This window comes from Cricetulus griseus, chromosome 9, assembly GCF_003668045.3.
Source record: "Cricetulus griseus strain 17A/GY chromosome 9, alternate assembly CriGri-PICRH-1.0, whole genome shotgun sequence".
Taxonomy (NCBI): domain Eukaryota; kingdom Metazoa; phylum Chordata; class Mammalia; order Rodentia; family Cricetidae; genus Cricetulus; species Cricetulus griseus.
In genome coordinates this window covers 21,258,997-21,284,591 of record NC_048602.1, presented here as the reverse complement: position 1 = coordinate 21,284,591, position 25,595 = coordinate 21,258,997, and the positions used below count along the sequence as shown (strand labels likewise).

The window sequence follows — 25,595 nt, the reverse complement described above, 5'->3', positions numbered from 1 at the left end:
TTTGTTTTGTTTTGTTTGTCTCTGTGTAGTCCTACCTGTCCTGGAACTTGTTCTGTAGACCAGGCTGGCCTCAAACTCAGAGATCCTCCTGCCTCTGCCTCCTGAGTGTTGGGATTAAAGTCATATGCTACCACTGCCCAGCTTCATTGATATATATATATATATATATATATATATATATATATATATATTCACTAGATTCCCTCCTCCTAATAAGGAAACAGAAGAGGAAGAAGAGAAGGAAGAGATAAACTAACTTCTGGGGAGGCCACTCTGCTGGTAGAATGCTTGCCTAGTTCAGTCCGCAGCACTGCATAAAACCGGGGTAGTGGAGACTGGCAGACCAGAAGTTCAAGGTCATCCTTGGCTTTAAAATGAGTCTGAGGTTAGCCTAGGTCACAGGACATCCTGATTCAAACACAATCAAAAGAAAAAAAAATGTTCAAAGTACAAGGATCCATATTCACCCAAGAGGCCTCCTTTTGGTCTTCTTTTCCATTCTGAGTTTTGCCCTCAAACCCAAGAACAGCTGAGCCTGGCCATGGTGGTGTTGCAAAGAGACCAGGAAAGCCACGGCTGAGGCATGCCGTGGACAACTGGCAGCTGCCCAAGAAGGCTGCTGAGCTCAAGGGAGAGTATAAAGAGGGTGCTGTCCATGGCAAGCTATGGGCTAGCCTGATGCAAGAAGGGGCAACCGACAGAATGAGGAAAAACCAGGGTCCGGTGGCTTATGTCTCTAACCCCAGCACTTGGAAGGCTGAAACAGGAGGACTGCTGTGAGTTGGAAGCCATCTTGGGTAACTCTAAAAACTTAAAAATTAACAGTGGGCTGCCGAGAGGGCTCAGCAGGACTGCAGCCAAGCCTGATGACTTCGGTTCAGTTCGATTCTCGAAACTCACGTGTTGGAAACAGAGGACTGACTCAAGGAAGTTGTCCTCTGACCTCCACTGGGGTTTCAGCCACTGGCTCCCTCCCTCCCTGACAGCTGTATGTAATTCTGCTCCAGTTGTATTCGATCTCAGAAGAAGCTAGGTAGTATACAGAGGTGAGAAATTAGCTTCACTTATGCAGCTATGGGGAAGTCATCATCCATGCCAGGGTGAGGCTTTTTTAGTACAGCTGCTTTGGGGTCACCCACACTTCTCTAGGTAACTCCTCAGCCACACTCCTGTAAGTAACCCATCACCCATCATCCTGTAAATGAACCCAATAAACCCACAAGTTCACCGAGCTAGAATTTGGTGCAGTCACTACTCTGGTCCTTTGTGGGTGCCCTTTTCTTTTCTTTTGTTTTTTGTTTTTCAAGACAGGGTTCCTCTGTGTAGATTTGAAGGCTGTCCTGGAACTCACTCTGTAGACCAGGCTGGCCTGGAACTCACAGAGATCCCTCTATCTCTGCCTCCCAAGGGCTGGGATTAGATGCTGCTGGTGCCTTACCCTGAGAGAGTAAACATCGGTTAATGTCTGCCCAGGAGAGGTGAATGCAAACATTATCTGAAGAGATGCACCTACCACCTGAAGAAGAGGACCACAAAGCTCCTAACGGCACTCTAACGGCACTTTTTTTTTTCTTTTTGCCAATCATGTGTAACCCAAATGCCATTCAAGTCTCAAATCCAGGCACAACCTTCAGATTACACCTCATAGAGAAAGACGAATATGCTAAGCAAGGAAACTGAAAAAATGCAGGTGGGAACTGGGCAGTGGTGGGCGCACACCTTTTATCCCAGCATTCAGGAGGCCGAGGCAAGCGGATGTCTGTGAGTTCGAGGCCAGTCTGGTCTACAAGAGTGAGTACCAGGAGGACAGTCAAGTCTACACAGAGAAACCCTGTCTCCAAAACAAAAATGCAGGGTGGAGATATTCTACAGAAACCCTGCCCCTGGCGTATTCTGAGGGTGCTGCATGGATCAGGGATCAATCCTTGCAGGAGGGAGAGAGAGAGAGAGAGAGAGAGAGAGAGAGAGAGAGAGAGAGAGAGAGAGAACGCAAGACACTGCGTTTCCTAAAAGAACTTTAATAGCCCCATCTATCTTGTAACCCAGCCTGGCCTTGAACTGTCTTTGTACTACCCAAGGACAAACTTGAGTTCCTGACCCTCCTATCTTTTATCTTCTAAATGGCGGGGTTACAGATGGATGGGTGCATTCAGCCACAGAACGTGAGGACTCTATACCATGGACTGCCATGTTTTTCCAAACAAAAACCAAGTGAGGGAAAAGAAGGGTAGGAGGGAAGAGGAAAGGAGGGAGAGGGGAAAGGGAAAGACGGTGGCTGGGTGGCTCCTGAGGTGAAGGTACTGGCAGCCAGGTTTGAGGACCTGAGTTCAGTCCCTAGAGCTCTCGGGGAAAGGAGAGAACCAACTCCTACAGGCTGTGTCCCCTGTCACGTGTGCACACCTACACATCCACAGTCACAGATAAATAAACGGAATAATATTATTTAAAAGGAAAAAGAGAGACTGTCTGAGCTGAAAGGAGGCTTTAGGGAGCCATCAGCTAAATGCCCCTGCATAATTTACATACTGATTTGCGTTTATGAGACCAGCGTGGGGTGGGTGGGTGGAGAGAATGAACAGTTAGTAGGCATTAGATGGCCTCAGCTTCCTCTCTTTGGTTTGTTTCCTTCGGGCTTCGTCGTGGTACCGTGGCTAGTGTGGCTGGCGTAAATAAAAGAGTACTGCTTTCTCGGAGACGTACCAAAATACGTAAGGACAAAATGAGTTGCTGGAGTCTGAGGCTGGCTTTAAAATAAGGCAGGGAAGTACAGAAAGGGGACATGGCATGTTTGACTAAAAAAAGATCCGCCATATGCTGGCAATTGTTGGAAGCCAACGAAGGGTGCATGGGATTTCCTTATACTCTCCTTTCCATATTTCAGAAGTCAATGTTGAGGGGGGCAGGGCAGGAAAAGAACGGCAAAGCCTGTCTATACCAAAAAGGACATAAACAAAATAAAATTCAAGAGGCTAGATGAAGTTCTAGTTCTGAAGGGAAACCTGAAACACACAGCTTTGTTTCCACCACCCCCCCACACACACACACATCTCTTTTTTTTTTTTCTTTTTTTTTTCAATGCTGCTGCACCCAGAGCCTCAAGTAGGCGTGGTCATCACCAGCCCTGAGCTACCTCACCAAACCTAGAAAAGATATTCTTGAAAGAAATGGGACAGTGGGAAAATGGATTAAACTGGGCCAGTGGGGGGCTCAGTGAGTGCAAGGGCTTTGCTGCTGACCCTGATGACCTGAGTTTGACCCCTGGGTCCCACTGCGTGGAAGGAGAGAACCGACTCCCAGAAGTTACCCTCTGACCTTCACCCTCTGAGCTTGGGCACACACACACATGCACACTGTGTAAATATATGTAAGTTTTGAAAACACAAAAGAAAATAGATTAAATTATATTATACACATATTGTCAAAATTTTGATGTGTTATGTAGTGGCACTGTATGTATGCAAAAGAATGTGCTGTGTAGTAAGATCATTAAGACTGTGTGTGTGTGTGTACATATTCACGCTTGCGGGTGCTCGGACAAACGAATGTGTGTGAGTATGCGTGCATGTGGGTGCCAGAGGTCACCACTAGACATCTTCCTCAATCTCTCCCTACCTTAGTTTTTTGAGATAGGGTTTCTCACTGAACTTAGAGGTCACTAATTAGACTAGATGGGTTAGCTGGCCAGGGATCCTCCTGGCTTCACTTCCCCAGCTCTGGGGTTTCAGAGGGCAGATGTGTGCTCCAAATATGTGGGTGCTGGCGATTAAAACTCAGGTCCACTGAGCCATCCACCCAGCCCCCTAACTTTTTTTTAAGATTTTATTTATTTATTATGTATACGGCATTCTACCTGCAGGCCAGAAGAGGGCACCAGATCTCATTACAGATGGTCGTGAGCCACCATGTGGTTGCTGGGAATGGAACTCAAGACCTTTGGAAGAGCAGCCAGTGCTCTTAACCCCAGAGCCATCTTTCCAGGCCCCTAACTTGAAAACAGCAAAATGACACAATCTCTCTCTCTCTCTCTCTCTCTCTCTCTCTCTCTCTCTCTCTCTCTCTGCAGCCACCATCTCCTGCTTTTTTGAGACAGGGCCTCAGTCTATACCCCAAGCTAGCCTTGAATTTGCTCTCTTCCTTGTCTCAGTCTCTCTTTTGGGGGAGTGGAGGGAACAAAATTTCTGTGTGTGTCCTAAAACTCGCTCTGTAGGCCAGGCTGGCCTTGAACTCACAGAGATCTACCTGCCTCTGCCCCCCAAGTGTTAGGACTAAAGGCGTGCGCCCACCTCTGCCTCAACCCCTTGAATGCCAAGATTACAGATGTGTACTAGCGTACCTGGCTCTATAACTTATTTTCAAATGGTAAAGAAAAAAAATGTAATTGGTAATTCTAGCTGCTCAGGAGACAGAGGCAGGAGGATGCCAAGCGTAAGGTTTGCCTGAGCTACAGAGAGAATTCACGCAAGGCCCCCACCACATCCATAAATATAAAATGACTGGGATGTAGCTCGGTGGTGTTGGTGGTGCATTTGTTTGGCACATGGAAGATCCTGGCTTTGATCCCCAGTGTTTCGGGGGCAGAAGGTGCACAATGTGTGGAAAGAAAAAGAGGAAGCTGGAGAGACTCTGGCTCAGCTGTGGAGGGCACTGGCTGCTCTTCCAGAGGACTCAAGTCCGGTTCTGGTACCCAAGCCAGACAGCTCACAGCCACCTGGAACCCCAGCTTCAAGGTATTCGACGCCCTCTTCTGGCCTCTGTTGGCACTGCACCAATCTGTGCATGCGCGCACGCGCATAAGGGGGACGGCTACTGGAAAGGAGAGAGACTGGGCAAATATCTAAGAGCTGGATGGCTCTAATGGGTGGATAAAATTATTCCTCATTTCTCATTACCCCCCCAGTCTGCCTTATTTATGATTTAATTAGTTAATTAATTCTGTGTGCGGGGGATGGAGGCACACCTTGCCGTGTACGAGGGTGAGGGAAGAGCACGCAGGAGGGTCCCCAGGTTGTCAGGCTGGCAGCAAGCATCTTCACATCATCTCACTGGCCCCTAAACTGTTTTCGCTGTAGCATCCATCACTACCTAAACTGCATCGTCTGTTACTTTCTTACTGTACATAGAAAGATATATATACGTTCTGTCGTGCTGGGAACGGGTCCATCATCTTTTCTATCGAGCTCCTAGGCTCCGACACGGTATTCAGCGCACTGGCTGGCTTTGTGTGTCAGCTTAACCCAAGCCAGTCATCAGAGATGAAGGAGCCTCAGCTGAGGAAACGTCTCCATGAGGTCCAGCTGTAAGACATTTTCTCAATTAGGGACTAATGTGGAAGGTCCCACCCCTTTGAGGGTGGCGCCATCCCTGGGCTGGTGGCCCTGGGTTCTATAAGAAAGCAGACTGAGTAAGCCATGGGAAGCCAGCCGTTAAGCAGCACCCCTCTCCACGGCTCTGCATCAGCTCTTGCCTCTGGGATTCTGCCCCATTCAAGTTCCTGTCCCGACTTCCTTCAGTGGTGAACAGCAACGTGGAAGTGTGAGCCAAATAAACCCTTTCCTCCCCAACTTGCTCTTTGGTCATGGTGTTTTGTCGCAGCAATGGAAACCCAACTAAAACAAGTAGTATGGAACTTCTGGAGAATTTCACTAACTGGTCTCCTCTCCCTGCTACCCTGTCATGATGGAGATTAAACCTAAGGGCTTCAGAATGCTAGGCAGGGGCTCTACCACTGAGCCACACCCCCAGCCCCTCACTGGGGACTGTAGGCAGGTGCTCTACCATTTAGCTATGCCTCCAGGTCCTCAGTGGTTAGTTCTAGGTAGGTGCTCTATCCCTAAGCCCCACTCCACCTCTCACTAGAGATTCTAGGATGTGCTCTACTACTAAATCATGCCCCATAATCCCTCACTGAGGCATTCTACACAAGACACACTCTACAGCTAAGCTATATCCCTAACCTGTTAAAGTGTGTGTGTGTGTGTGTGTTGTGTGTGTGTGTGTTGTGTGTGTGTGTTGTGCAGGGGCTGGAGAGATGGCTCAGAGGAAGAACACTGGCTGCTCTTCCATTTTCAGTTCCCAGCACCCACATGGAAGCTCACACCTGTCTATAACTCCAGTTCCAGGGAATCCAGCACCCTCACACAGATCCACATGTAGGCAAAATACCGATGCACATATAATAAAAAATAAATAAATTACTTTTTAAAATACATACTTTATGTTTATGTGCACCTGTCTGTGTGAATACATGTACACACATGCGTGTGGTTGCCAGCCAGAAGAGGCCATCCGGCCCCCTGGAGTTGGAGCTACAGGCCATTGTGAGCCATCAGACAGACTCAGGTCCTCTGGGATAACATGTTCTCCTAACCACAGTGCTGTCTCTCCGCCCTACCCCAGCCCCTCGACCCTCTTTTACTTTTTGGTTTGTTTTGAGGCACAGGCTTGCCAAACTGATAAAGCCTCCTTTAATTAAGCTTACTCTGGCTGGGCGTTGGTGGCTCACACCTTTAATCCCAGCACTCGGGAGGCAGAGGCAGGCGGATCTCTGTGAGTTCGAGGCCAGCCTGGTCTACAAGAGCTAGTTCCAGGACAGCCTCCAAAGCCACAGAGAAACCCTGTTTCGAAAAACAAAAAAACAAAAAAAGCTTACTCTGTAACCCAGGCAGTCCTTAAGCTTGCCTGAGTTTTCCCAGTGATTGAAAAGACAGCCCTGCATGAGCAGACCTTTCCTTCCTAGGCAATTTGGCAATGTCTCTGAAAATGGCTCTCTCTCTCTCTCTCTCTCTCTCTCTCTCTCTCTCTCTCTCCTGTCTCCCTCCCTCCCTCCCTCCCTCCCTCTCCATTTCTAAAACTGCAGCGTGCATCTCTCTCTCATTTTCTCTTCCCGGTCCCTCAAGTCCATCTGTCCACAAACCTCAGCTCACAGTAGACATCGCATCCCATGCTGGACACAATCACCCCGACTTTAGATCAGCGCTTCAGGACCATGGACAACTGCGGTGGCTGCATCCGGTCCCCCGTCGTCGTCGTCCCCCCCGCCCCCCCGCATGCGCAGAGCTCCCTACCAGAAACTCACATGGGCTCTTCAGACACGGAACATTTGGAAAGTTCCTTGATGGGCTAAGGGGATGGCTCTGTAGTTAAACTGCTTGCCGCGCAAACGTGAGGGCTGGGGTTTAGAAGCTCAGAACCCAAGAAAATGCGGTCTGCCTATAATTCCAGCCTCAGAAGTGGAAACAGAAGATCCCAGAACAACAAGCTGTCACGTGACACGAGCCGCATCAGTGAGCTCTGAGTTCGACTGAGAGACCCTTCTTCAACGAAAATGGTAGAAAGGTGGTCAAGAATTATTCCCAGCCTCAGCCTAGGGCTGAACACACAAGAACATTCAACTCCTCAGCCACACGCACGTCACACACAGAGAGATGAGGGAAAGAGGAGGATAAAAGGAAAGATGCATGCCCTTTAGAGTTTGCATTCTGAAAGAGGCAGGTAGAAAAATAATAAAATAAGCCAGGCAGTGGTGGCGCACACCTTTAATCCCAGCACTGGGCAGGCAGAGGCAGGCAGATCTTCATGAGTTCAAGGCCTTGCTGGTCTACAGGGCTAGGACATCCAAAGCTACACAGGAAAACCTGTCTCAAACAATAAATAAATAAATAGAAATAATAATAATACTGAGACTGATGACAATGTATATGAAAAACATGTCTGTGACCGGGGGTGTGGCTCAGTTAGGAGACTGCCCACCTAGCATGAACAAAGCCCTGGATTTGACTCCTAGCACCTTACACAGCAGACACAGTGGTCTTTGCATGTAATTCCAGCACTAAGGATGTTGAGACACAAGGGTCAGGAATTCAGTATCATCTTTGGTTACATAGTGAGCTCTGGGCCAGCCTGGGCTAGAGACCTTGCCTTAAGTAAAAAACCAGGGAGGTTGGAGATATGGCTCAGTGGATAAGAAGACCAGTCCTGCAAACACGAAGACCTGAGTTTGCATCCTCAGAATGTGCATAAAAAGTCAACCCTGTGGGGGCTGGAGAGATGGCTCAGTGGTTAAGAGCGCTGCCTGCTCTTCCAAAGGTCCTGAGTTCAATTCCCAGCAACCACATGGTGGCTCACAACCATCCGTAATGAGATCTGGTGTCCTCTTCTGGCCTGCATTCAGACATGCAGACAGAACACTGTGTACATAATAAATAAATAAATCTAAAAAAAAAAAGTCAACCCTGTAACCCTGGCACCAGGGTGTGGGGTAAACACGTCCATCCTGAGAGCCTATTGGCCATCGTGACAGCTAAACGACAAATCTCTAATGTCAGTCAGAGACCTGATCTCAAAATAATCACCCAGTACTGGGCGTGGTGGTTCACAACTTTAATCCCATCACTCAGGAGACAGAGGTAGGTGGATCTGTGAGGTTTGGGCCTGCCTGGTCTACAGAGCACGTTCCAGGACAGCCAAAGTTACATAGAAAAACCTTGTCATAAAACATTTTTTTTAAAGATAAAAACACAGGAAGCAACAATGTAAGCCACTCCACAACCTGCTCTGGCCTCTGCATGCATGTCCCCACACTCACACGAGTGTAGCACACACACACACACACACACACACACACACACACACACACACACACGCGGAGGAAGTGGTGGTAGGACATTAGAAATTGTCGCCAGTGTTTAGCAATCCCTTTGCCTTATTTGTTGCTCAGCTGCCCGACTTCCTCATTGTCAGTTTGTTTACATTAATTCAGGTAGTGTGTTGTGTGTGCATGCAGAGGTCAGAGGACAGCATGTGGATGGATGGGCTCTTTCCTTCTATCATGTGGGTCCTGAGAATGGAATTCAGGCTATCAATCTTGTGGCAAGCGCTTTTACCCACTGAGCCGTCTCACCGACCTCATTTTGGGTTTTGGGTTTGTTTTGCTTTTTTTGTTGTTGCTTTGGTTTTCTTTTTTTTGTTTTGTTTTGGTTTTTTTTTTGGACAGGGTTTCACCAAGTATCCCAAGCTTGCCTTACAGTCTTTGTGTAGCCAAGGCTGGTCTCAAACGGCAAACAATTCTCCCACCTCCTAGTTTCTGGGACTGCAGGCCCAAAGCGGCAATTTTGAAGAGGCCTTGAGGGTCAGGAAAAGAGACCCCTGCAGGGAGGAATAATGAAATGCAGATGTCCCACAGTGAGGCTGCAATCTGCGTTCTCTCTCGTGCAGCTGCGTGAGGCTGGGGCAGCCTAAAGCCAGAGGCCAAGTGGAGAGTGTTAGTGGGTCAGAGCTGAGGTCACGGACCCGAACACCAGCTAGACTCTAAAAGACCTTGCAGGCTGGAGTGAGCAACCCGAGTGTCTTCTGACACATTGGGAATGCACCGGAAGGATCCGGGGAGATGTGTGAGAAGCCGTGAATGACAGTTTGCCCTGCGACTGTGTCTGGGCATTTGCCTAAGATTCAGCCAAATGAGACCTACTACGTTGGATAGCTGATGAATGGTGGGGGGGGGGGTTGGGGGAGGGTGGTGGGTAGGGAATGTTTGTTGCTTGGTTGGTAGAGTGTTTGCCTGGTGTGCAACACCCCAGAATCCATCCCCAAGTGTGCATGCAGAAGCTGTGGTGCCATAGGCTGGAGTCCCAGAGCTCGGGGAGGCAGGATGGGAAGAGTCAGGAAGATCAGAACATGAAAGTCATTGTCAACTGCCCATCGAATTCAATGCCGTCCTAGGCTACGTGTTTGTTTGTGTTTGTGTGTTTTAAGTGTACAGACTGAGCTTGCGGACTAGAGTAAGGATGGGGTGTATGTATGTCTGTTGTGACCTACCAGAAGAAAGTCTATGCAAACTGGGCCGTGGTGGCACTCGCCTTTAATCCCTGCACTGAGGAGGCACAGGCAGGCGGATCTCTGAGTTAAGCCTGGTCTAGAGAGGGCGTTCCGCCACAGCCAGGGCTACACAGAGAAACCCTGTCTCAGAAAGAAAGAAAGAAAACAAAATCTATGCCACCCTGGCTTCCTCCCAGCTCCAAACAGTCAGTCAGTCATGGGGTCTATTGATTCTCCTGTCAATATCCCTCTCTCACAGTCGTGAGGCATCTCCAGCCCAGCACAGACCTCACTTGCCGGTGCCTGGACCACTGCAGACACTGCCCATTTTTCAGCCTTGTGATGGATGAAACTGAATGTCAATTTGACAGTCATCTAGGCGACAAACTCCCCGGCGTGTGCGTAAGAGAGTCTCTAAACGGGGCTGACTGGGATGGGAAGACTCACCCTGAAGAGGGGTGGTTTACCATCTCAGTCCATCATCCATGGCTCTTTGCTTCTGATTGCTGATGCAGTGTGACTAGCGGCCTCATGCTCCTCCCAGCTGGGGGGGGGGGGGGGGGGGACTGCACCCAGCAACTGTGAACCGAAGTAACCCCCTCCATCCTTACATCGATTTTGTTAGGCCTTCTGTCTCAGCAATGCAAAAGAAGAGAATTAACTGGTCAAGTCTCTTGCCCTCCAGGTCTTTCCCCAAACAGGTCCTCTAGGGATGTCTGACAATCAGATATGCTCCTTCATTACTCCTGCTCCAACCTCTGTCACCACTTTCCCCAGTTTTAAGTGCCAGTGTACCAATGATAAACTCGGAAGTGACTCCTGTCTCTGAGCCTTCGTGTCATTGTTGGGGACAAGGAGTTAGACCAGCTCATTCTAGCCTAAGATCTAAGGTACTGATATCACACAAGGAGCTTCTGTTTGCTTTGGTTTTGAGAAAAGGTCTCATGCAGCCTAGGTTGCTTTTGAACATCTGATCTTCCTGCCTCCACCACCTCCTGAGTACTGGGATAACACGTGTGTACCAGCACACCCAGTGAGGATGGTAGGCGTGAAACAAGGTCTCACTATGTAGCCCTGGCTGGCTGGAGCTCTCTGTGCAGATGAGTCTGGCCTCGCACTCATAGAGAGCTGTCTGTCTTTGCCTCCTGAGTGCTGAGATTAAAATTGTACACCACCATGTCCAGTGTTGTTATTGTTCCTTTAAAACAGGGTCTTGCCACGTCTTGGTGGCACACACCTTTAGTCTCAGCACTCGGGAGGCAGAGACAGGCAGATCTCTGTGAGTTCAAGACCAGCCTGGTCTACAAGACCTAGTTCCAGGACAGCCTCCAAAGCCACAGAGAAACCCTGTCTGGGAAAACCAAAACAAATAAATAAATAAATAAATAAATAAATAAATAATAAAACAGGTTCTTGCGGTGTAGCCCAGGCTGGCCTCAAACTCTCAATCTCCCTGCCTCGGCCTCCTGAGTGCTGAGCTTAGAGACATATGAATGGTAGAGTTTTAGATCTTCTCGGGGTGGTACAGTGCTGTGGTCAAAATGCCTGAGCTGGAACCCTGGCCTCATGGCTGAACAACTTCAGCTCCTATTGCTTCTGCTTTCACGAGCGTAAATGAAGACGCTGGGACTGGCAAGATGGCTCCATGGATAAAGACGCCTGCTGTGCAAGCTGGATTTTGATTCTGACACCCACAGAAAGGTGGAAGGCTGGGACTGACTTCACAAGGTTTTCCTCTCTGTCTTCCACATGTGTGTCTCTGCACTCACAACCGCAGAGACATCACACACACACACACATACACACACACACACACACACACACACACACACACACAAGTGCATGCATGTGTGCACAGAGAGAGTAGCCATGATGATAACGGTAAAAGTGGGAAAAAATTTTAAATGGAGATATTCACAGTCAAGGAAATGGAATAATAAAATTCACATAAAGCAGAGCTGCCCAGGCCCAGACACACCACAAAGCCAGTGGTGACACTACCAACGCACGCACATTTATTTAATCATCTGTCTATTTCTGCTTTGTTCTGTTCCTACTTTTTTTGAGATGGGGATTCATGTAGCCCAAGCTTGCCTTGAACTCATTCTCTACCTGTAAATGGACTTAAATTTGTGATCCTCCTGCCTCCACCTCCCAAGGGCTGGGATTAAAAGTATACGCCACCACACTTTGTCCATGTGAGGCTGAAGACGGCACCCAGGGCTTTGTGTATGCTGGACAAACACTCTACCCATGAGCTACTACCACGGCCTTTACTTAATCCTCTGTTTCATTGGGTACGGTTGAACACTTATTCTTACAGTCCAAAATTGTTGTGCCCACAGCTGAGGTCAGTGTTTGGACAAGTGCAATTCTTCTATCTGTTGTTTGTTGGTTGTTTTTCGAGGCAGGGTTTCTCTGCGTAGCCCTGGCCGTCCTAGAATTAACTCTGTCGACCAGGCTGGCCTCGAATTCACATAGATTTGCCTGCCTTTGCCTCCCGAGTGCTGGGATTAAAGGTGTGCACCACCACCAGTTGGTTTGCGAGTTAAGGGTGGGCTTTACATTTTTAACTTTCAGGTAGAGAAAGAAAACAAAGAGAAATATTCCATGATGCGTTGTGATTCCCATATGAAATGTACCCCCAGAGGCTCCTGTGTGGAAAGTTTGCTCCCCAGCTGGTAGTGTGACTTTGGAAGGTTCTAGAAACCTGAAGAAATTAGACATAGCTGAAAGAAGCAGGTGGCATTCGAGTATGTCCTTGGATATAGATTTTTGTCCCAGCCAGGTCCTCACTTCACTTTCTACCAACTCTGTCCAACTCAACACTCGTTGTTTATGATGGTGGTGAGGGTGTGTGTGTGTGTGTGTGTGTGTGTGTGTGTGTGTGTGTGTGTGTTTGTGTGTGTGTGTGGTCAGACGTGCACACAGGGGATGGAGAGAGAGCCCCAGCACCCATACCAGGCAGCTCACAAGCACCTGCCACTCCAGCTCCAGGGAATCTGGCGCCCTCTTCTGTTCCTCACGGGTACCTGCACACATGTGCACACCCCCCCAACACACACACAGACACCATCTAAAAATAAAATAGAATAAAATTTTTAAAGGACAGAGAGAGAGAGAGAGAGAGAGAGAGAGAGAGAGAGAGAGAGAGAGAGAGAACAGGGAGGGTGGGGGGCTCTGGTATGATTCCCCAATCACTCTGCACCTTATTCCTTGAGGCACAGTCTCTCACTGAACCTGCTTTTCAACTAAGTCAATAAGCTTGAGGGACCATGTGTCTCCATCTCTCCAGTGACAGGGTTACAGACATGCATTGCCACACGTAATGTTCTTTGTTTCTGTTTTTAACATGGTGCTACGGATCCAGATTCAGGTCCTCTTTACCATCTGAGCCATGCCCCCAGCCCAAACCACACACTTTTACTTCCATGATAGTCCACCAAACCCAGGTCCACAACAATGGAGCCAGACGACTCACAAAATGAAATCTGTGAAACTGTGAGCTAAAGTAATATTTCCTTCCTGGGAACTGCTCTCAGAGTGAGCTCGTCCAGGTGGTAAGGAATCTGAATCCACATCTCTCTAGGTTTACAACACGTGACGCTGACGGGGGACGTCCTTCTGTATCTGTGTTTCTCCTATTGGTTGATGAATAAGACACTGATTGGCCAGTAGAGACAGGAAGATAGGCGGGGCTAGGAGATCAGGAGAATGGGGGGGGAGGGGGGCAGAGAGAAGCCTCCAGGAGGAGACACAATGAAGAGACCACAAAGATATGAGTCACCAGGTGTTCTCCAGTAAGATAAGACCATGTAGAAATTCATAGATTAGTAGTTATGGGTTAATAGTAAGAGACAGATAGCCAGTAAGAAGCCCTAACCACTGACCAACAGTTTTATAATTCATACATGTTTCTGTGTGCTTATTTGGGGCAAATCAGCTGCGGGACCAGGCTGGAAAGAAACTCCAGCAACATGGCTCAGCTACTGTAGCCCACTGGCTCGAAAGCACAAACTCAAATACCCTGATAAAGGGGAAATAGACCAAAATCTATTAAATGGATTCAAGGAAGAAATTCAGTCCAGACACAGTGGTATGAACCTGTAGTCCCAGCAACAGCGAGGCTGAGGTAAGTGGATCACCATGAGTTTTAGGCCAAGCGGGCCTACTACGTAGGAAAAGCTTGTCTAAGCCCCTCCCTATGCATGTCACCTGGGAAGACAGTCTTTATTTTCGGATATTTTTAAACAATCAGATATGTCTGTGTGTATCTGTATGGGGGTATGAACACGTGAAAGCAGCTACCCGTGCACACCAGAAGAGGGTGTCAGATCCCACAGAGCTGGGGTTAGAGGGGGTTGTGAACCACCCAATGTGGGCGTTGAGAACCAAACTCAGATCTTCCGGAAGAAGAGTTCAGAGTTCTCGGCGAGCCCTCTCTCTAGCCCTGGGAGGAGGGGAGTATTAATGAATTATCTAGATCCAGCCGGCCAAAGCAAACATCTAGGGGTTGGGAAGAACTGTCTTGAGTAATCCTAGAGGTGGGGAGACCCATTCTGAATGTAGGCGGTACTGTTTCTTGGAATGGTCCCTGAGGAGAAGACACGAGCTGTGAGAGCAAGCAGGCAGCATGGGTGCATTCATTTTCCTCTGCTCTTGGCTGTGGATGTGACTGCCTGCTTTTGCTGAAATGATGCACTGCAGGCTGGAATTATAAAGCAAATAAACCCTTTCCCCCTCTAAGTTACTTTAGGTTCTGGTGTTTTATCACAGCCAGAAAAATCAAACTAGATCACCTCTCTCTCTCTCTCTCTCTCTCTCTCTCTCTCTCTCTCTCTCTCTCTCACACACACACACACACACACACACCACTCGGGTCTAACTTCCAGCCCCAAAGGCATCATTAATCTGCAGTTTGACCTTGGGCGAACAGTTACTGGTTCAGTGCTTGGAGGGTAGATTTTAAAATCAGAATGCTCTCCGTTCAAAGCCCAGCTCTGCCATTGACTGGCTGAATCGACCGGTTCCATCCCTGTGATCTGCAAACAGTGGGACTTCATATACAACGTACTGGGTAGACTGAATACAAGTCCCCACGGGATCCACTCTTGCCCCACTTTCTCTCTCTAGGCTACTATTTTTCCATCACAGAAACGATGAGCCCTTTCTGCTCTGACACTCTGGGATCGTGATAGCCAACATGTCTTATTTTAGCTCGGTGTCTGGCTCGAATGCTGTGATTTGAGTCTGCATGGAGGCTGCACCCTGCTCTCCCTGGAAAGGTCTCCTCAGGTTAGGATAAAGGCTTGGGGAAGGTTTAGCCTCAAGAGAGCTGGGGGAGGAGCAGGGACATCCTTCTGCAACACAGTGAACTGTAAAGATGGTACCCACACGTAGGCTATGGGTAGCAGGGTGAGGGGAAACACTCCATAGGTTTCATTAATAGCACACACACACACACACACACACACACACACACACACACACACACACACGTGTATAAATATACACACATAGCCGGGTGTTGATGGCACACACTTGGGAGGCAGGTGGATCTCTGTGAGTTCGAGACCAGCCTGGCCTACAAGAGTTAGTTCCAAGACAGCCTCCAAAGCCACAGAGAAACCCTGTCTCCGAAAAAAAAAAAAAAACAAGACAAAACAAAACAAAAAGTCCAGATAAATAGACACACACACACACACACACACACACACACACAATCAGCTCAAGGGGCTAGGGAGACAGCTCAGTGGAGAAGAGGGCTGGGTGTTCAAGCATGCATGCATAAGTTCAAATCTCCAGCACCCATGTACAAAGCAGGACATGGCTACCCATGTCTGTAACCCTAGCATTGGGGAGTGGGGGGCAGAGAAAAGCAGATCCTCTGACCTCACTGGAATCTGTCTAAATTAAATGGCGAGCTTTCCAGGCAGTAACATGCCCTTTATCAAGGCAATAAGACACAGAGTGACCAAAGGACACCCAACATCCTGCTCTGGCCTCTGCTTGTACACGCACAGGTGCACAGATACAATTACCTCACATGCACCACCACACACACACACACACACACACACACACACACACACACACACACGAATATCAGTCAACTGGAAGGACCTGGTTTGAGTTAAATTAAGAAAGGCTGAATTAATTTGGATTGAATTGGAGAAGTAAGTCAGAATGAATCGGGGTTGACTGGGTGGAATTGATGGGATGAAGTATATTGGAGCTCCAGTGAGCTGATCTGGATTGAACTGGACTGGGCAGAGGTGGAAAGGCAAGACTCCCCCAAAGAACAGCGCTTGGATCTCTGGACTCTGGCATCCCCTGGAAGCAGTTTTCGATGCTGACTTGTGCTTGTGGATCTTAGAGCCCTCCCATCATCAGGTGACTGCTGACAGCTCCCCACAGAGTTCTTAGAGGATGGAGTGTGAGATCACGCACGCTAAAGATGAAGAGCCTTGCACCTCAGAAGACAGAGGGAGGTGCGGATGAAATCCACACTCTAGCTAATGGTATGCGCTGTGAAGTGTTGGTGGTGAAGGACACCAGAAATACACCTTGAAATGCTTTAAAAAAAAAAAAATACCGAGATAGGTGGTGGATGGTTAGATGCTTAGGTAAAGGGTGTGGATATAGCTTAGACGGCACAGGGCCTGCCTAGGCTCACGAGAGGCTGGGTTTGATCCCTAGCACCATATAAACTGGGTATGAGGGCGCGTGCCTGGACTTCCAGTGCTGGAGGAAGGTGGAGGCAAGACTCGGAAGTTCAAGGTCGTCCTCACCTACAAAGCGAACTTGAAGGCAGCCTGAGCTATGACACTCTGTTTCCAAGAATGGAAAAGGAAGAAAAAAGAGAGAGAAGGGGAAAGGGGGAGAGGCTAGGGAGGAAAATGGAAGGGGATGGATGGGGCGAGAAGGAAGGGAAACAGAGACAGAGGTACCGATAAAGGGAAAATGTCAACCCAGTAAACAGATCATCAGCTGACTGGAATTGGCGGGCCGCGTGGCTCTCTATGAACTCTTGTCTGTTTGTTGGTGGGGAGGGGATTAAAATAATAAAATGCTGCACACCCAAAATAGAGGGCTCTGTAAACTGTTAATTGCTAAAATAGCAGTGCTGGTTAAAAATACAACTTCTGGAGGCGAATGTGAGTTTGATGCTCAGCTCTGCCCCTCACTCTTTTGGCCCCGGGGCAAACGACCCCATCCCTCTGAGAGGTTCCTTCCGTATCTGTACAATGGGGTTATTAATGGCCCTCACCTCGTGGGTTTCTGTAAAAACAGAGCCCCGGCACCTAATTAAGCATGTACCTCCGGGTTAGCCCACTAAACAACACGGTTCATGGGCACTGTGCTGTATCTGCTTCACGCCGAGGTCCTTCAAGCCTCCTAAGCCACACACCAAACAAACCACTCAGTGGAAGAAAGTCGCTCTCCAGCTCCTGGGAGTCGAAACCATGTCTCACCCTCCTCGCCCCTCCCCTAGCCCACAGTTCCTTGGACTCACCCGACAAAATGAAGAAGATGCCAGAAACGAAGGCCAGAATGGTCCTCTGAGGTCGGATGTGGCCGATGTTGCTGATGACGAAGGCGGTGAACACGAGGAAGAGACTGACCATGGGGAAGGGAGTGGCCGTGCGCACCGTCTCTGAGGGAGGTGGACAAGGAGAAGCGGGGCTGAGGGACAAGTCCCCAGTGAGACACCTCCCAGGTCCTTCCCTTTCCATCCCTTTCGTTTCTCCTGTTTCCCACCTGCTCCGCCCCTTCGTTAGCTACATCCGCTGCTGACTCCGCCCTCAACCAGACCACACCCTTCGTCCGAGCCCACCCCTCTCCTGCTGATACCTCTCCATCCCAGCCAAGACCCCGACCTCTCCCTCTCCACCACACCCAAGAAAGACATTTCTGTTTGACTCCTACCCTTACACTTCTCTTTCTTCTTCCATCCAATCTGCCCAACCCCTTCCCTACCTAACCCAGCCCTTTCTCCCAAAACCCTCTTGCTGCCCTGCTCCCCCTCACTCAGAATATTCTCCGTGTTCTCCGTCACCAAGTTGATCTCTGGTTCAAGGAAGTACTCGGAAGCCACACAGCGACCCTTCTCCCGACCTGCGTGGGACGAAGATAAGAAAGAGTAGATGCAAGAGAGGCTCCAGGGGCTCAAGCAGAGCTGTCAGGGGCAGAACAAGACCCGGCATGGAGATGGGAAATTTCACCCAACATTTACAATCTACACTGCTCTTAGGGCTGAAAAAAAAAAATGGCCTGAGACAGCTGAGCCTGGGGGTACAGGACTGCACTTATACCTACTGGGGAGTCTGAGGCAGGAGAATCGTACCTTCAAGGCCAGCTGGGCTGCATAATGAGATTAAATCCAGCCTGGGCAATTTAATAAAACCCTGTCTCAAAACAGGACGTAAAGCGAAAGCTAGGGATGTGTCTTCGTGGTAGAGCCCTTGCCAAGTGTGCATGAGGCTTTGGGTTCCATCCCAAGTACTGAAAAATGAGTAAGTACGATGGGACGCCATGGAGTGTTGGGAAATCTTGTTTGCTTTGGAGATTGGCAGGACTGGATTTTAACGTTCTAAATGAGAAGGGAGCTGTGGACAGGGACTCCTGGATTCCAAGATCCTGAGAGCTGGGGTTTCTAAAGGGAAATAGTCTTAATGTTCAGCTAGAAGGAAGGCATAGCGTCTTCCTCGCTCCCCATAAAACACTGGAACTGCGCCAGGCATTGGTGGCGCACGCCTTTAATCCCAGCACTCGGGAGGCAGAGGCAGGGGGATCTCTGTGAGTTCGAAGCCAGCCTAGTCCCCAAAGCGAGTGCCAGGATAGGCTCCAAAGCTACACAGAGAAACCCTGTCTCGAAAAAAAAAACAAAAACAAAACAAAACAAAACAAAAAACACTGGAACTGTCCAAGGAGCAAGTTCTGAATCTAAACCGCTGCCTGGCTTCGTTGTGTTTTTGTTTTGTTTGTTTTCTTTCCGTTTTTGAGACAGACTCGTGTCTCTCGGGTTGGCTTTGAACTCCCTCCATGGCAGCGGATCACCTTGATTCTCTTGCCTTTGATCTCCCAGGTGCCGAGATTACAGACGCAAACCCTTTCACATAATTTATGAAGTTCCAGGGGTCGATCCCAGGACTTTCCCGTGTACTGAGCAAGCATTCGACTGATTGCGCTACCTATATAGCTCTAGCCCTAGAATTCTGACTTTTTTTTTTAATTGTCACTTTAAAAAATTATATTACTGATTTTTAGGGGAGACGGGTGTGAGCGTGCCAATGGGCAAGCGCGGAAGTCAGAGGACAACATTCAGGATCAGATTTTCTCCTTCCACCATGTGGGCCTGGGGGTGAAACTCGGGTCATCGGAATTCTGCCAAGCACCCTATCCGCTGAAGCATCTCCCTGGCCCTAGGCTGCTGACTTCTATCAGAGTTCTTGAGAACCAGGAGGAAGGTTAGAGACGTGGATTTTGAGCATCTGATCGTCAATAGCTAGGGAATAAAGGCATAGGCATGAGGGTTCTGTGCTGAAATTTAACTCCCAGGAGAGAAATAAAATCAAGTTCCGGATTCTCAGAGTCTAAGATATGCGACTATAGATAAAGACTTTGGGGTGACTGAGGGCAGGTGAGGGGGGCGGGCACCTGCAAAGAAGCAGACTCTCCAGAGGCCAGCGTGCAGTGCCATCTTGACCTCGGTGGTCTGGTTCTGCGGCAAAACAGTCCCCTCCTCCATGTACAGCCAGTAGTCCGTGCTGACCGCGATGCCCACGAGGAGCAGGCCGCAGGCACCGAACACGCTGCTCAACAGGGTCAGGGCGCGGCTGCTGCAGTGACTCATCCTGAGCGGCGGGGGGCGCCCTGCGGGGCCTGCGGGACCAGAAGCTATAGGAGAGAGCGCCCAGAATCTCCAACCCATGCAGCCATTTGGGACACTAGCTGTGATCAGAGACAGAGATTCCACAACCAAACTCCCAAGTCTGATTTCTGAGCCTTGGCCCACCATCCCAGCCCTGAGCTCTGAACAGAGATACCGACTGTTGACTCCGAACATCTGTATTGGACTTCCCTGACCCCATCACTACCTCCTGTCCTTAATGGATGCAGGGTCTCAACTTGGGATAAGACTTGCAGCCACAGTCTGTAAGTCAGACCTGGAGATGATTCTCGACTTGAGCCGTGTCTAGACCAAAGGTCCAAAGTATCAGGATTCTATTAGAATCCAAATTCTCAACCCAGGACCGAGTCCCCCAGACCCGACCTCCTGCGTCGGCTTGCAAGCCCAATTTTAGAAGCCAGCCTTAACCTTTGAAGTAAGCTAGTGACTCAGAAACTAGCCTAATCAACAGCCTTAAATTTGGAGCGGCTACCTCAGTCCTGACTCTGTGCCCTGATTAACCCTCAGCTGTGAACACTAGACACCCCTCCCCAACACACACACACCCAAAGGACCTGTAAGCACATTTTAAGAAGAACTGGGGTACTAGGTTTAGACACTGAACTGTGGAAAACTTGAATTATTCGGAAATGCTATCACACGCTGCCCAGCTTTAACTCTGTGCCCTGACCTGTACACTGAAGTGTTTTCTGTAGAACCTGCCTCTGAAGCACATTCGATAATCCCCAAAGTAGGTCACCACCCAAGGCTCCCTAACCCCATACCCTGGACTCCCACACTTGACTTCAGGCCTATGTAAGACTTTGAGCACATCCTTGCTCCTGACTTAACACTCTTGGGCGCTTAGTGTCACCCTAACACTCAGGTGCAATATTTTAAAATCCTGTGTGTGTGTGTGTGTGTGTGTGTGTGTGTGTGTTCACGTGTATGAGAACCGGCAGGCATCTGTGGTGGTCAGAGGACAACTTCAGGTGCCCGTCACCTTCCACCACGTTAGGACCCCCCCCCCCCGCATGTGCCAAGCTAGCTGCCATACAAACTTGAGCCAGGCATTCTTCCCTCTGTGTCTCCCACCTCATCACAGAAATTCCTTCATCACAGATACATGCTACCATGACCAGCCTTCCGTGGGTTCTGGGACTCTGAGCTCGGGTCCTCGCGCTGCCGTGGCTAAAGCTTTACCCTCCCAGTCATCTCCCTAGCTTGGGATCAAATCAGTTGTACAATCTCAGATCCACACCTAACCCTACTCTTCCAGATCCAGGCATGCCCCTGAATCTGGGATGCTGGAGGTTAGGAACCAGAGATCTGAAGCCACCATCTGGGTTAGAGACTCTAGCCTATCAAGAGCTTGAGCTGGGTGCCTCCCACCCAGCATTCCCAACCAGAGAACTCGAGTGAAACCAGTGCCCCTCATCCTGCAAACAAGATACCAGCACTCTGAACTGACCACCCTAGCAGTTATCCCATTCCCCCAATTTCTGCCAGACTCTGGACCCTGATTTCCCATGCTAGAACTTTCCAGTCAGTAGTGTATCTCAGTCCTGCACTCTCCAGGCAAGAAACACCCAGTCAGTTATATCTGAGTACTCCCAAATTCCAGTTAGGAGATCAGATGTGCTAACTGGAGTGGGAGAGAGAGAGAGAGAGAGAGAGAGAGAGAGAGAGAGAGAGAGAGCTCCACAGCACCATGTGGAGGTCAGAGGACAACTTTCGAGAGTTCATTCTTTCTCCTCACTATGTGGGTCGGAGGGATCTAGCTGAGGTCGTCAGCTAGACAGGTTGGATAGTCAGAAGCAAGACATCTCAACAGCCCCAAATTCTCTACACTTACACCCCCCACTCAGTGCACAACAAATCCCTCCTTTGCCATAAAATGCCATGACATGCATGCAAGACTCATCTTTGGGTCCCCCACTCAGCCAGATTCTTCTACCAACAGAGACACTCATTCCCCCGTAATAATGAATACATACATACATACATACATACATACATACATACATTCTGTGTGTGTGTGTGTGTGTGTGTGTGTGTGTGTGTGTGTGTGTGTGCCTGCATGTGGGTATGTTCAGGAGAACGCAAGTGCCCTAGGAGGCCAAAGCTGATAGATCCCCCTGGAAGAGAGGCCAGAGGTGACGGATACCCTGGAACTGGAGTTCCAAACTCCAGTCTTCTAGAAGAGCAGCAAGTGCTCTTAACCACTGAGCCGCCATCTCTCCAGCTCCCACCCATCATCGCTTGCATTATAAAGTTTGAGACACCTCCCCCAAACATTTCCCCAACAGGGCAATTGAGACGACCCGAGACTCCACTTTTCACGTTTTCTCGTAATCCTGTGAGCATTGGGAATCCACCTCATCCCAGTAAAGCCCCTAGCGCCAGAGTCACCCGCGACGACCACCCCGGGCCTCCAGAACTCCTCAGCCTGGTGGAGGACCCAAAGATCTAGATTCTGTCGAGAGCTCTGGCTGGCTCTTCCTCCCATCCCCCTCCAAGTGGCTCTGGAGCTTGACCGCCAGCTGCCTGCTCCGCTTCCAGCCCTCGGCTCAAACAAGCCTTATCCATCCAGTCTCCCAGTCACTGGACTGTCTCGGTCCAGGCAGCTGACCTCAGCCTCCGGGTCTGCTCCTCCGACTGGACTCACAGTGGGGGAGCCGGACCTTCCCAACTCCCCTCACTTCTCAAGTTAATCCCGCGCCTTCTCCCGTCCGCTTCATCTTCTTTCTACCTGACCCACTCAGAGCTCTTTATCGGCAGCCATCCCTCCTCTGGGACACCCCCACCTCCACCAGGCCTGGGATCTCCTTCTGGTCCTTTACCCCCAGCGTTTCTGCCATCTGGAGATCTGAATGGCTGAAGTTGCATTCCTCAAAGCCCAAGTCCGAACTCCCATCTCCCAGACCGTAACTCTTCCCTCTTCTAGGGACCCTTTCCCAGACTCCCTGCTTCCTCTACCGGCCTGGGCCCTCCCTCCGCCCTTATCCGTTACCCCCTTCCTCAAAGACCCCACCGAGACCCTGTCTGGTGGCCACGATCTCTGAACTCAAACACCAGGAGTTTGTTTTCTTACTGCCGGACCCTCGGACCCCGTCCTCTGGGATCCACCAGGCCCAAATGTCCCTCCATCCACCCAAAGCATCCCAAATCCGACATCGGAACCCCAGGATCCCACTCCTGGAGCCCCCCCCTCCTCTAACCTCCCGGAGCCCCAACTCCCGCTGAGAGTGGTCTAAGCGCAGAGCATCCTGCCTTGCCGGACCCTCCCCTCGCGCTTACCTCTCTCAGGGCTGGGCGGACGCTCCGGGCCGCGGGCCCCGCAGCCGCATGACCGGCCCCGCGGTTTCCCCCGGCCGCCGCCGCCGCCGCCGCCGCCGCCGCCGCCACCGGGGTCTCCGGTGCCCGCCCCCCGCCCCCGCCCCCGAGCCCGGCGTCCCGGCCCCCTCCGGCCTCCCACCCCCCACCCCCGCGCCCGCGGCCTCACTCGGCGGACGCAGCCGGGAGCAGGGACCGGCGGCCGCTCATTGGCTACTGCGGAGGAGGGGAGGGGCGGGGAGGGAAGGGGAAGGATGCAGAGAGGGAATGAGATGAGCCTTCAGGATTGGGGGGGGGTGGGAGGCAGGGAGGGAGAGAGAATAGAAACAGAGGCAGAGACAGCCGAGAGAGAGAGGGAGAGAGAGAGGGAGAGAGAGAGAGAGGGAGAGAGAGAGAGAGAGAGAGAGAGAGAGAGAGAGAGAGAGAGAGAGAGAGATTCTGGAACTCACTGAGGCCCTGGAAGTGGAGAGGTCAGAGAGCCCCAGAATCCAGGCAGGGGCAGCTCAGAGGCCTTGGGCCAAGGGAAACTGAAGTCCAGGGATCTTGAGCTTGGAGATGGGGTGGGGGAGACAGAGAAATAGAGATAGATAGACAGACAGACAGACAGATAGATAGATAGATACTCTCTAAAGAGAGACAGAGCAGGGGCAAGTCGGAGTAGGGGGTCCCCTGATGAGGACTGGGGCTGTAGCCAGGCAAGGGGCGGAGCCTGGGGTCTGGGCAGCTGGAGAAGGCGGGAAGGGGCGTCCCGGGCAGGGGTCCCTAGAGCAGCTGGCGGGCAGGCGCAGAGCAGAGCCGGGTCCTGCAGCCGCCGCGGAGCCGGGAGCGGGGCCAGCCCCCCCCCCCGCCGTGATGTCAGCGGGGCCACTCTTAAAGGGGCAGGCCGCCCGCCGAGGGTCGGAATTTGGGCTAGGGCCTTCAGGAACCGGAGAGGGGTATAGGAGTGGTGGTGCCGGAGGAAGCGATAGCTTCAGCATCCAATTGGAGCCAGACTCGGAAATGCAGAGAAGAGATGCCAGGCCCCTCCAAGGAACCTGCTAAGCTTTTGTGGCTCTGTCCCCTCTAAACTCACTGGCAGGCACACCGTTCTGCTGGCCTGCCCGACCCAGAGACTACATTCCCCATCAGCCCTGGCGGCCAGAGGCCAGCACCTGGGGGTGGGGGTGGGGGTCAGAGTCTTCTCCGATGTCTTCTGGGAAACGTAGTCTGTCTTGATTGGCCCCCTCCACTCCCTTGCTCCCCTCCTCACACACTTGCAACTGGGTCAGGGGAGACAGAGGCCGGGAGGACGCTTCTGCCTGCCTTCTGCCTTGCTAACTGGTTTCTAAGCTCCCAGGTTCTGTTTGTCTTGGCTGCTGTAACCCGGAGTCCTTTCTGCTGATCATTTCTGTCTCTCCACAGGGGCCAACCTTTCTTCTCCCTTTTCAGGACTCCTCTGGATCCTGGTGTGTGTGTGTGTGTGTGTGTGTGTGTGTGTGTGTGTGTGTGTGTGTTTGCACTTTGCTCTTGGTAAATATGCACGTGGTATCTGGGTGGAGGGTCGGGGGTCATTTGCTGACACAATTAATGGCCGAGGGGTGCTCTTCCTCCTGAAGTCCGTGAACAAAGTGGTCACATTGGTCTCCTCGGAAGTCTCTGTACGTGGCTCGCACGCCGAAGAAGGTGTCTTCTCTTTCATTTAATGGGTCTGTGCGTCCTCTCTCCCCCACGGCTCTCCACACCCTCTGTGTTTGTTTCCATGTACAGCCGGCCCCACCTCCGCAGCCCCTTCATTCCCCAAGCTTACAAGAAAACATCCAAACATGTTAGCATCAGCATCCCAAATTTATTCTCCAGCAGCTGTGTCTGGGTGGGAGAGGCTAAAGGAAGGGGAGGTGGCGGAGAAGAAAGTCCCAGAGAGTGGCAGGCACTGCGGAGGACAAGGGGTGGGGAGGTGTGGTTCCGACCAAGGCTGGGGCCATGCACGGGGGGGGGGGGGCAGGTGAGCAGTGATGGGTTTCCGGAACAAGTCTAGAACAAAAGCTGACTGACAACAGTCGGGGAGAGAATCCTCCGTGCATGCCAGGAATCCCCAGAGCGTGGAAGGGAGGTGGCCTGGAACGCGGAGCCCAGCCTCCCACTTAACTCTACGAGCCTTGAAGGATGCGAGCGGGCTGATCTGGAATCTTAGTCTGCAGCAGGCAATCCCATGAGACTATTTCCCCCAGGGCTGGTGTAGGGGGAGAAAGGCGTAAAGCTACCGAGGTGGAGTCTAGAACCCAACACGGAGTGGGGTTTCCGGGAACAGTTAGAACAGCATCCAGATGTTGGGGGTGGGGTGGGGTGAGCAAGGCTCGGCACAACGGAATCTAGAACACCGAGAGGCTCTAGAGACTGACTGTACGGCGTTTAAAATGCCAGCAGTGCTTGGGAACAGCATCTAGAACCCGTTGGGGTGCGGAAAAGAGGCCACAAGGCTGGGGTGCGGGACCTAGAATCCGGACTAGAGGTGGGGGGGAGGGCTGCAGCCGGCGTGGCGGGGGAGGGGGAGGGTGGGGGCGGCGGCACTGGGACA

General features: G+C 50.8%; 1 protein-coding gene across 1 annotated transcript in view; it reads right to left on the bottom strand.

Annotated features, from left to right (window-relative positions):
* Cacng7 (calcium voltage-gated channel auxiliary subunit gamma 7) overlaps nucleotides 1-19,669 on the bottom strand; it is a 32,270-nt gene extending 12,601 nt beyond the window's left edge. Inside the window, exons 1-3 of the mRNA XM_035449282.1 lie at nucleotides 19,474-19,669; nucleotides 17,845-17,931; nucleotides 17,330-17,470 (exon numbers count right to left, since the gene is read on the bottom strand). Coding sequence (XP_035305173.1) covers nucleotides 17,330-17,470; nucleotides 17,845-17,931; nucleotides 19,474-19,669 — 424 coding nt within the window. The remainder of the gene's footprint in view (nucleotides 1-17,329; nucleotides 17,471-17,844; nucleotides 17,932-19,473) is intronic.
* Between the last annotated feature and the right edge of the window lie 5,926 nt (nucleotides 19,670-25,595).